The sequence below is a fragment of the Hyperolius riggenbachi genome, chromosome 1 (assembly GCF_040937935.1).
Source record: "Hyperolius riggenbachi isolate aHypRig1 chromosome 1, aHypRig1.pri, whole genome shotgun sequence".
Classification (NCBI taxonomy): domain Eukaryota; kingdom Metazoa; phylum Chordata; class Amphibia; order Anura; family Hyperoliidae; genus Hyperolius; species Hyperolius riggenbachi.
In genome coordinates, this window is record NC_090646.1 from 631,131,915 (window position 1) to 631,144,416 (window position 12,502).

Genomic DNA, 12,502 nt, shown 5'->3' on the forward strand with positions numbered 1-12,502 from the left:
GATACTTTATAAACCTTATTTTGTAAGTATTAAAATATTTTCCCAATATCGTGTTTGTGTTCATTTATGATAGAAATTTCACTGATTGAGGACTGCATGTCCAGACAGACTTGCATTGTAGTTAATCAGATTATACTAAAAGAATTACAGCAAAACCATCATGAAAAATATTTATATAGATGTATATTTCTCTCAGTAATATGTGCGATCATTCTTTTGCCCCCTATTGTGTTGTCAGTTACAGCAGGTAATAAATTTCTTTTACAGATTCTGGACTACTTTGTTTCCTCATGGGAGATCCTCAGTATTTTATTATGCATAGTTATTAAAGGGGCATTACAGCAAAAAACTAAAATTGAAAATATATGCAAACATATACAAATAAGTAGTACATTTTTTTTCCAGAGTAAAATGAGCCATAAATTACAATTCTCCTATGTTGCTGCCACTTACAGTAGGCAGTAGAAACCTGACAGAAGTGACAGGTTTTGGACTAATCCATCTCTTCATGGGGGGATTCTCAGGGATTTATTTTCAAAAGCACTTAGTGAATGGCAGTTGGTCTGTCCAACTAAAACTGTGTAGTGAGCAGGGAGGCTGGCCAGCATCATTGTTTAAATCCTTTTTAGGGAATATCCTTATAAAGAATAAAAGCCTTGCTGAGAATCCCCTATGAAGAGATGGACTAGTCCAAAACCTGTCACTTCTGTCAGATTTCTACTGTGACAGCAACATAGGAGAAAAGTAATTTATGGCTCATTTTACTCTGGAAAAAAATGTACTGGGTACTTATCCGTCAGCCGGGCGCATCCGGCAGGTGGTGCAAATTACTATTCCCCCTCCAGGCCGCCATGGATAGTAGGGAAAGATATAACTCTGGAGTTTTGTCACCACCTGCCAGATGCGCCCGGCTAACGGATAAGTACCAATGTACTTCCTATTTGTTTATGTTTGCACATATTTTAAATGTTACAATTTTTCGCCATAGTGCCCCTTTAAAGGGAAGGTTCAAGCAAAAAAAAAAAAAAAAAGAGTTTTACTTACCTGGGGCTTCTACCAGCCTCATGTAGCCATCCTGTGCCCTTGTAGTCACTCACTGCTGCTCCAGTCCCCCGCTGGCAGCTTTCTGACCTCGAAGGTCAGGGCCACATTGCATACATTTTTACGCATTCCAGCTAGTGCAGGAACAAAAATTTACACCTTGCACCACTAACACGTAAAAATGTATGCGTTAATGTTCCTGCACTAGCGGGAATGTGTAAAAATGTACGCAATTCTGCCCTGACCTCCGAGGTCAGAAAGCTCCCAGCGGGGGACTGGAGCAGCAGTGAGTGACTACGAGGGCACAGGATGGCTGCATGGGGCTGGTAGAAGCCCCAGGTAAGTGAAACTCTTTTTTTTTTTTTTGCTTGGACCTTCCCTTTAAGTGAATTGAGATCTCACCTAAAGTTGGTCCCAGCCCTAATTAGCATACACACTAGAGCAGAGTTTCTCAAACCTGTCTCCCCAACGGTGCAGGCAAACTCACCTATGCACAGGTGGGGTAGTTAGCATCTCAGCTACATGGAATCCACCTGAGACTAATTACCCCACCTGTGCATAGGTGAGGTTGCCTGCAAATCATGCACCGTTAGGGAGTCAAGTGGACAGGTTTGAGAAACACTGCACTAGAGGGTATTACCTTTATTCTTTACAAAAGCACTCCCTGGAGGGGATCTATAGCAGGGATGTCAAACACCAGTCTTCAAACATTTTTGGGTACTTATCCGTTAGCTGGGCGCATCCAGCAGGTGGCACTAATTCCATTAATTCATACTTCACGTAACAAAAGTGTGGATATAACCGCCGGCGGCAATGTAACAGATGAAGCCGCCGGCTTTGGCTTTCACTCTCCTCCCCTTGCCCTCTCCTATACAATACTGGCAGCCAGCAGGGACATGCGTGTCCCCCCCCCCCCCAGAGTCGTTCGTCATGGCAGGGAATCCTGGTTGGTTGCTTGCGACGAACGACTCTGGGGGGGGGCACACGTGTGCCCCCCCCCCCCCCCCCCGGCTGGCAGTGTTCTATAGGAAAGAGAGGGCAAAGGGGGAGGAAAGCGAGAGCCAAATCCGGCGGCTGCATCTGTTACATTGCCCCCCCCCCGGCTTCATTTTAATTCTATTAACTCACTGTTTACAATACATTTTAAAACACAATTCCATCGTTTACATTAACACACTTGTTACGTTAACTATGAATGCAATTAGCACCACCTGCAGGTTACATTCACACTTGTTACGTGAAGTATGTATGAATGGAATTACCGCCACTTACGGTTAAGTACCCATTTTTGGCTCAGCTCAAATGAACTGATGGGATTGGAGCAGAAGGGTGTGGTTCATCAAGTAAAGCACATTTTTCAGTCCATCTTAAACCCCGGCATGGATATGGCCCTCCAGGACTGGAGTTTGGCATCTGATCTATACAAACAGGTCAGGCAGCTTCACTACTCATTTGCACATTATTTTGGCAGTGAGCAACTACAATTCAGCAAGAGCTTGTTCACACTGCAAGAGCTTTTTTTTGCACTGGCAATTTGAAAAGCTCTTGCAAATGCACTGCTATGGGGGACTGTTAAAAAAAACCATCGCTCCAGTATGTACACACCACATAGGATAACATTAGCAGGAACTTTTAAAATCATAAAGCGCTCTCTTTCACACTACAGGCAGCAGTTAGGGCCCTTTCACACCAGAGGACTTTTTCGGCGTTTTAACGCCACAACCGAAGTTGGCGTTTTCTAAGGTAAAATGAAAGTCCATAGACTTTCACATCTAACTCAGCGTTTTGGAGTGTTGCGTTTCAACGCTCCCAGGAGCCTTTTCAAGGCTGTTTACAGCCGAAGTTGGCTGTTGGCGTTTCAATGATAGTCAATGGAAACCGCCAACTTCAGCGTTTTCATATGAGCTGTAGAACGCTTTGAAAACGCTATGTATTGGCGTTAAGCAAAAGGCTGAGTTTCAGCCTTTTCTACCGCAGCATCTAGTGTGAAAGAGCCCTTTAGAAAAGCTCTTGTAGTGTGTACACGCCGTAAGTGCTTTTGTGTAAAAAAAAAAAAAATACTGCAACTGAAAATCCCCTATGAGGAGATGAACTAGACAAATCTGTCAGATTTTCAGTAACTACTGTAAGTGGCAGCAACAAAAGACATCTGTAGTACATGTTACTCTGGAAGACGTTTACCTTTATATGCATCTTACATTTTACAATGTAATGGTGATCAAAATATTTACCTATATTAAAAGGGAAACTGTACCGAGTAAAATTAACACATGAGGTAATGTCAAATGAACATTCCATAATTACCTTGCCATCAGTTCCTCTCAGAAGCTAACCATTTTCTTCTGACAATGATCCCCGAGATATAGCCGAGTGGACAACTGATGTGCTCGGTAATGTGCAAGTCTCCCTATGGCTCAAGTGGGCAATGATACAGTTTAACAGTTTACTGACCAGAAAGCTGTTATGGGGTAATGGTCAATTTCAAAATGGAGGACTGAGAATTCCATTGATCACAGTGGACAAACAGAACATGGGAGAAGCGAAAGATTGAGGAGTAGACTACACAGGAAGTATGACTTGTGTATGTTTATTTTAACTTAATTTTCAGTTCAGGTTTTCTTTAAAGAGGATCTGTAACGTCAAAAGATCCCCTGGGGGGTACTCACCTCGGGTGGGGGAAGCCGCTGGATCCTAATGAGGCTTCCCACGCCGTCCTCCGTCCCTCAGGGGTCTAAAGAGGACGTCAATATTTACCTTCCTGGCTCCTGCGCAGGCGCCGTCGGGTCTGCTCTCCTGCGCAGGCGCAAGTTTCCGGCACCTGCGCAGTAGAGCAGACCCGACTGAGATCGTGTAGTTCAGAGCCGACAGCCGTCAGAGCGCCTGCGCAGGAGCCAGGAAGGTAAATATTGAACTGACAGTCGGGTCTGTCGCCGGCTGTTCGGAGGGCTGCAGCGAGACCCCCGTGGGACAGAGGACGGCGTGGGAAGCCTCATTAGGATCCGAAGGCTTCCCCCACCCGAGGTGAGTACACCCCAGGGGAGGTTTTTGATGTTACAGAGTCTCTTTAAGTGGGAGTACTAAATAGGATTTGAAAGTGAGTAAGTTTTAACATGGCCATACACTGGTTGGTATGACCAGCAGAAAGACAGCTCTCCGAACATTATCTGATCAGAGAGGGCTCTACCTGATCGATTGCCTCCACACAATGTACCTAGATTATAAAAGATTTCATGCTGAAAATCTGTGTGCCTGCCGGGTCCCAGTGGTCTGAGTTTAAGTGAATGCCTCCCTTCATGTCTTGCACAACACAGATTACCCAAGCAGCTCATGGTGACTGACTGTATGATTCAGAATACCCCTTTAGGTTCCAGCTTGACTTCTAAAAAGTGTTTTGTCACAAACCAGTCACCCTCTATAGGAAGTGGCTGTTTCAAGAACATTAAAGTGAACCAGAGACTAAGCACCCTGATCTATTTTACCATCAGTGGGAACATTAGAGGAAACGCCTACCCTGCTCTCGGTTTCATGCTTCACTGCTCAGCCTGCTTGTTATCAGCCTTGATAAAATTCCCGACTGAGCAGTCAGTCTGGCTTTGCTCAGGAAACATAGCAGGGTCGGTCTTCTCTGATGTCCTTTTTAAGCCCAAACCAGCCCCCTTCTGGCTCTGCTTTCCTGTTCTGTATACTTGCAGCATCAGAGAGAGCTGTGATGAGATGGGAGGAGCTGCTGGTGCCAAGGAAGGAGCTATGCTTGTGTCTGCTAATGTAAGGGTATATTGAATTTTTTTTAATCTATTTGTTAGTCATAAGAGGTTTTTAGATATGGGGATTTTATTTTGCACACAGCCCACTAAATATGCTTTTCTGAGGAACTGTGTTTTGCATGGAGTTTTAGTAAAAACCGGCAGAGTGGCGAAAATACCAGGTATAGTATTTATTTTGTAAAGTCTATCGGGGGATATGTTTATTTTGTGCCAAAGCGTTCATCTCTGGTTTCCTTTAACTGACCCCCAAATCACTATCTGATAATGCATTGTCCAACTTTGCTCCTCCCCAAGTTGGGAAGTTTTATACTTGATCAGGCAGCGGTGTCCCTACAACAGAACAAAATACAGTGGGGCAGCAGGTTAGTCGGCAGGCAGGGATCAGAGTGTCAGACATAGGCCAACGTGTAGGATGGTGCGGTTTTCAGATAAACTGCAGCAAATTTTACCGCATCTGACAATGTCCAACATAGGAGCCATGCAGGAAAATTACAGTCTAAAATGTTTCCTTAACCCATACCTCTTGTTTCAGACACACTATGCCATCACCTTTAAGCATTTATCATCTCTTAAACTAGGGTTGCTCTTAGAATAGTTTATTTACAGATGCTGCCAATGTTAGATGATGCGCTCCATGTCACTTCCATGCTTCCGGGCTGAAGGAGGAAGCTACTAGGTAAGAGCAACCCTACTTTTAACCCTTAACCTCCTGTGCGTTATGACGCTCAGGAGGATTCATTACTTTTTGCCCGATTAGAAAACAAAATGTGCCTAATGGCTATAAATCCTCTAGCTAGCACTAAGCTAGCTAGAAGAAGTCTCAGGCACCCTCTGATCTCCCCCCCCCCCCCCCCCGTTTCTACATTACCCAGCCTGGATCCTGCGATCGCAAAGCCTCCCAGGACAGCTCCGGTCTTCACTATGGGGAGAATCGCAGATGACGTCATGCGCAAACCCGATCCTCTCTATAGAGACCGGAGCTGCACGATCGCTGGATCCAGGGAGGGGGGGGGGATCAAGGGGTGCCGGAGACTCTTACTAGCTAGCCTAGCGCTAGCTAGAGGGTTTACACACATTAGGTACAAATATTTAATTATGGGGGACTCCTGGGGCCAGAGCGGTATGCCCAACACAGTGTCAGGCATACCACTGAGGAGGTTAAACATGACCACCTCATGCCAATTGGCATGAGCGTAGCAGCAGCCCCAGGACCGCCTAACGCCAATTGGCGTGCAGTCATGGGGGCGTTTTGCAGGAGATCATGCGCGCATCTCCGCTTAAATGATGGAGCTCAGGTTGGTCATCCGTCTGTTCAAACTGTTCGACGACTAAACCGCTGTCTATTTACACTGTACAGCACTGCGATCGACGGCAGCACTTGTGTGCTGAGTTGTACGGCCCTGCAGCGAGGCCTTAAGCCCCATCTACATGATATGATTCTTTGTACGATTCTATTTACGATCCGATTAAATCCGCCATGTCCGATCGAGATTCGATTCAATTCCATTTACCATTGTTTTGCAATGGCAAATCGAATTGAATTCGATTGGACATGTTGGATTTATTCAGATCGTATATAGAATCGTAATCGAATCGTACTAATGCTGGGCATACACGGCACGTTTGTGCGCCGGAATCGAGCCGCTGGCTCAATCCCGGCATGTCCCAGTGGGCGCCTGGATAGATTCCCGCTCGGTATCGATCCGGCGCGGTGATCGGACACGTCGGATATTATCAATCGAGCCATCAGCGGCTCGATTGATAATAAAAAGCGTGTATGCCCAGCTTAAGAATCGTATTGTGTAGATTAGGCTTTAAAGGAGAACTGTAGTGAGAGGTATATGGAGGCTGCCATATGTGTTTCCTTTTAAGCAATACTAGTTGCCTGGCAGCTCTGCTGGTCTATTTGGCTGAAGAAATGTCTGAATCACACCAGGAACAAGCATGCGGCTAATCTTGTCATATCTGTCAAAATTGTCAGAAACACCTGATCTGCTGCATGCTGCTTCAGGGCCTATGGCTGAAAGTATTAGCTGCAGAGGATCAGCAGGAGAGCCAGGCAACTGGTATTGCTTAAATGGATACAAATATGGCAGACTCCATATTCCTCTCACTACAGTTCTCCTTTAAAGCTGCAGTGGCCTAAATTGTAAAAATGGCCTGGTCACTAGGGAGGTTTAAGCCCAGGGTCCTCAAGGTTAAATCCCTTTAGGGGCCTCAATTCACTAAGCAGTTTAGACTACTCTACTGATGGTTTTTAGTCTACTGATGGTTTAGTCAGTTGCATCAAAGGGGAATTCACTATTACCAAATGTTTTAGACTTGGTCTAAACCATTCGGTAATTAGGTCGGTAAAGCAGGAGAAATGATCAAAAGATGCAATTCACATACGAGTAGCTATGACTGACATCCTTCTCCTCTGATGAGCTCTCCTCTGCATACAATTAAACTCCTGCATAATTAATTCAAAAGGTTCCATCCTGACATCCAAAATACCTCACAGAATTGCTTTACCAATGAGAAATCAGCTGGTCTAATCTCTGTCAGAAAAAGTGGGCGTGGTTACTCCTTGTTTGCCTTTGTAAATTGTGTAATTACTGAATGTTAGACCAGGTCTAAAAACAGGTTTAACACATTACACCAAACCATTAGTAGACTAAAAACCATCTGTAGACTAGTCTAAACTGCTTAGTGAATTGAGGCCATTGTAGCATCATGCTCCTCTATGAGTTGGTGGAATTGAGGCTGACTTCATGTTCATGCTGCTGAACAAACATGTACTGGCATACTGTAGTCACATGACAACTGCAGGGAGAGAGGAGGTCAACCTGACAGATGCAAGTTAAATTATATAGAAGGAATACCTTGCATGGCAGATAAATACTAACAGCTGATACTTTCTGAACAATCCACACACAATACACAAATCTTTGTGCAATGCGATTGTACACTGTACACAATGCCCATACAACAAAACTATGGCTTAAAGGGCTGGTGCACACCGAGCGGCTTTTTGGGCGTTTTCAGATCCGCTTGCGGCTGCGGATCTGCTTGGTCAATGTATCTCAATGGGGTGGTGCACACCAGAGCGGCAGGCGTTTTGCAGAAACGAAAAATGCCTGGGTGAGGCATTTTTTGGATTGCGGATGCGTTTCTGCCTCAATGTTAAGTATAGGAAAAACGCAAACCGCTCTGAAAAACGGCACTTCAGAGCGGTTTTGCAGGCGTTTTTGTTACAGAAGCTGTTCAGTAACAGCTTTACTGTAACAATATATGAAATCTACTATACTGAAAACCGCAGCAGCAATCCGCAAAACGCTAGCAAAACGCCTCATAAAAATAAAAAAAAGCGTTTAAAAATCTGCTAGCATTTTGCGGATCTGCTAGCGGGTTTTGGTGTGCACCAGCCCTAAAAGGGGGTACTCTGTTTTCCAGGAAAAGGCAAGGCGTATTTGAAACTAGTAAATGGTTTTATATATGTATTTCTCAGCAAAGCAGTAATAAGGATAAAGTAGAAATCAGCAACCCATAGTTTACACAAGAAAATTCAAAATAAAAAAAGGAAAAAAGTAACAAAGCTAAAAAAAAAAAAAAAAAAAAAAAAAAAAGCAATCTATCAAAATTGTACTATATGTGGCAATAGAATATCTCTGTACAAATATACAACAGCCCTCTGGCTGGAGGGGTGCAGCATCCATGTAAGGTTGGCCTGTGGTCGGTAGGTGGCGCTGTGGAGTAACTTCACAGTTTAGACAGCTTGGCAGGTGTTTGCTATTAGTGCTCTGATGAGGAATGGAGTCTGCAGCAGTCTGGTATCACCAGCCCATGACTTCTGTCAAGAATCAGGATTGGTGTCCTGAGTTTATGAGTATCTTCAGGGAAACGGCAGAACTGAAGCTCCTCATTGTCATCCAGGCGTGCCTTAGTCATCCAGCAATATAGTGCACAAGGCATCCTCGCCATCCATGGCTATGGTGACAATGGCGCCATCGTTGAACTCAAAAGATGTTCCACCATCGACCACCATGCAGGCATCCCAGCAGCGGGAGCGCACACACACCCTGCGGAGGAAACACAAGTATGTAAGAAGATCTACAACAGGTGTCAGGAACCATTTTGTCTGAGAGATCCATAAACGTCACATTTTAAGATGTATTTTCGTGAGAGCCATACAATATGTTTCAAACTGGCACATTGCGCACACACAGCAGAGGGCTCATGTCCCTGTTGCCATGGTGATGTGTACACAGTTGATCCGCCGGGCAGCGGAAGAGTCAGACACGTCTTCAGCTTCTTTTGGGTTTCAGCAACATCAGCAATTTCACCGAGAGCCAGACAGGAGAAATACTGACTAACAGCTTGTACAATTAGCTGACTTGGGGGCCGATTAACTTTTTAGGCCGAGATCCTCGCACTTTGGTCCAATAGGCTGCCTGGCAAGCAATTTTACTTACGTTGCCACACTAAGCTGCGCTGCTTGAGCAATGTAGCTTAGTGAATCAACCCCTACTGATTTGTCTGTGAGCCAGATGTATATTATACAACAAGAAGCAGGCACGGGCACCCTCCGTCATCCAGCTTTCAATTGTGAAATTTATTCGTGCAATACATGTCAACATGTTGACATCACCTGATATTCATGGCGACAGCTGTGCGGGGTGGAGGTGGGTGTTCAGGGCTGCAAATGGATCGGCATGTGTTTGATTAGCATGCCCTGAGGTCACTTGACCTCCGTGGATACGCATTGGATAGGGCAACGTAGCGCAATAGGCTACATCATTGCCGACGGACTTTGAAATTGTTTTTGGTCCGCCGTGCGACCCTTAGGTCGCACCTATTATGCGTAGCCAGGCCCCGCATGCGTACTAGGTTCCAGATGCGTCCGGCTTGGGTCGACCAATCTACTCCGAGCACTGGCATTGACACGCAACCGGTAGGGGCGGGGTTTAACCCCGTCTTATACCGGAAGCGTATCGATCGCCATTTTTTGGAACACAGCGTGACCAAGCGTCCTGGTGGACGCGAAACGGCCGTCGCCGATCTATTTGCAGCCCTGAACACCCACCTCCACCCCGCACAGCTGTCGCCATGAATATCAGGTGATGTCAACATGTCATGTATTGCACGAATAAATTGCACAATTGAAAGCTGGATGACGGAGGGTGCCCGTGCCTGCTTCTTGTTGTATAATATCCATGGTACACTTCTTCCTACTCATCATGTGGAGCACACGTCAGTGGTGATTAGTGATAGGTACGTGCAAGAGACTCCCTGTGCGGGATGTTTTTGACCTCCTCATCTTCTCCCACCGGAAAATCCTCTCATGAATACATAGGAGTGCCACACTCACTTTTCTTCTGATACCAGTGTGAGCCAGATGTCAGCCATCAAAAGAGCCACATCTGGCTCCCGAGCCATAGGTTCCCTACCCCTGGTCTAGTACAAAATAGAGAGAGACAAGGTCAAGAAGGAAGTTCCCCTAGACAGCTGGGGTTGTAGAACCCCGCTGAGCACATGGCTGCTCTTAACCTCCCTGCGTTATGATTATTTCCGAATTTAGGGTCTAAAAGCAGTGCAATTTTCACAAGCTTTTAGACCCTAATAATTAAAAAAAAAAAACATACCACAGAGATCTGGCAGCAGCTCCTGCATAGAATTCACTTAGGCCACATGGATTACCGCTCTGAGCTGCAGATTTCCGTCCCGAGCCCTGACCCGGGATTATCGCTAAGGAGGTTAAAGGATACCAGAGCCAAAATCAATAAGAGAAACGGGGGGGGGGGGGGGGGGGGGGGGGGGGGGGGGGGGGGGGGGGGGGGGGGGAATGAGCAGGCATGTATGGTGAGGCTGTCCTGATGCTCACCGCTCCCCCGTTCTCCATTCTGCCCCTCCGCTGCCTCTAACCTCCAGCACCATCTTCTGGTCGCCTGAGTAGGACGCCTGCACTGGTCCGCTGCACGCGTCCTACAGCTTGCGACCGCATCATCGTGACGTCATGCGCATGTGTAGAGCGTCCCAGCCATGCACTGTAGGAAGCGCACAGACGGGCCAGCACAGGGCGTAGTGATGCCCCCAACCCAGGTGATTGGAAGAGGGTACTGGAGGGCATTTATTTATACATACCTAGTGCTTCCTCCCAACCCCATGTGGTCAGTTGGCTCCCTCACCCCCACTCCTCCCCGACTGCTCCTTTCTCCCATGGCAGCAGCCAGCATTTGTCGGTTGTCCTCTTCTGCCCGGCCGCACGCACACCCGTCACGCTCCACACAGAGCAGGATGACTGGCCACGACTAGCAGCACAGGGGGTGACATACATGGGCCAGACCTAAAATTCTGACTTGTTCTGTAAAATGCAGGTTGTACTGTGAATTTACACTACTTAACTATGCCCCTTCCCCCAGTACCCCCCTTCCATTAGTGTGTCTTCCTGTCAGTGCTGCTGGTGCCTGAAGCGTCTAACAGTCAGTGTAGATAGAGCAGCCTAGCAGGTACCTTCATGTGCTGCTGTATAGAGGCAAGTAACACCTAATGCTACAATAATGCTATGTTGTGCAGAACTCCTTTGGTTTGAATCACCCCTTGTTTAGGTCTGCTTTAAGAGGGTCAAATATTTGGGTCTACTTACATATGAAGTTTATGTCAAAGAAGCAAAAGGAGTGTGCATCATCCGCCTATGACAATGTGTTTATTGCAAGTGTACATCCAACCTCAGCGACAGCCATTTGGCGTCCTGACGGACCCTTGGTCACGCTGTGTGACACAAAACAACCGTCGCTAGGCCCAGAGTCTTCCCTCACTCCCACCTCTATTGCAGCAGCTTCCATGAACACGGTCAAGGGTATGCCACTACTGATTGTATTACTCTGATTGCCACAAGTTGGATGTACGCTTGCAATAAACATCGTCAGACGTATAGTGCACGCTCCTTTTGCTTCTTCGACATAAGATTGACATGCTTTCGTCTACAATACCTACCTGCCTCTCGGCAAATCCGCTTCCCACTCAATGTGGTACTACACACAGGTAGCAGCGATCATACATGCAGTAATGCCCGCTCTCGTCCCCGTTTAATAGTTTCGGCCTTCCGCCGTCATCAGGGGATACGAGAGCGGGCATTACTGCATGTATGATCGCTGCTACCTGTGTGTAGTACCACATGGAGTGGGAAGCGGATTTGCCGAGAGGGTCCCTATTGGAGTAGGACCCTCTAAATGTGAGTGTTTTATACTGCACTTTTGGATGTTTTTAATTCAATAAATACACACCAATTTGGATATTCCACTGAGATATCTCCATCTTTGTATTTCCTGTGCACGGAGCTGCATACATTCAGGTATTCACTGATAACTCATGAGGATCTCTGGAGGTGGAAGACTGATGTGACAACTACTAGAGTGGAATGCACAGCGCTACTGATTGACTGTCATAGCTGGTTTGTGGTGTCCTGGATACGCCTTGGCAATAGCTGCAGTGTGACGCATAGAGTCCACGTTATTACCTTGGGGCGCCTCTCACATAAAGAAGTTTACTGTCCATACCTAGTTCAGAGCTCACACATGCCAATTACATAATCAACCGTGGGCTCTCCCTGTCTAAATGAACCGACTACATGCCAGATAAAAAACTAACCTCACAGTAATGGAGGACTCCAGAGACTGCAGATAGTGGTAAGTGCTTCCTCAAAGTTAAAGGAACAC

General features: G+C 46.3%; 1 protein-coding gene across 1 annotated transcript in view; it reads right to left on the minus strand.

Annotated features, from left to right (window-relative positions):
• Positions 1-8,256: 8,256 nt before the first annotated feature.
• The window catches only part of NADK2 (NAD kinase 2, mitochondrial), an 80,646-nt gene continuing 76,400 nt past the window's right edge, over positions 8,257-12,502 (minus strand). The window contains 1 exon segment of the mRNA XM_068251240.1: positions 8,257-8,866. Coding sequence (XP_068107341.1) covers positions 8,728-8,866 — 139 coding nt within the window. The 3' untranslated portion in view covers positions 8,257-8,727.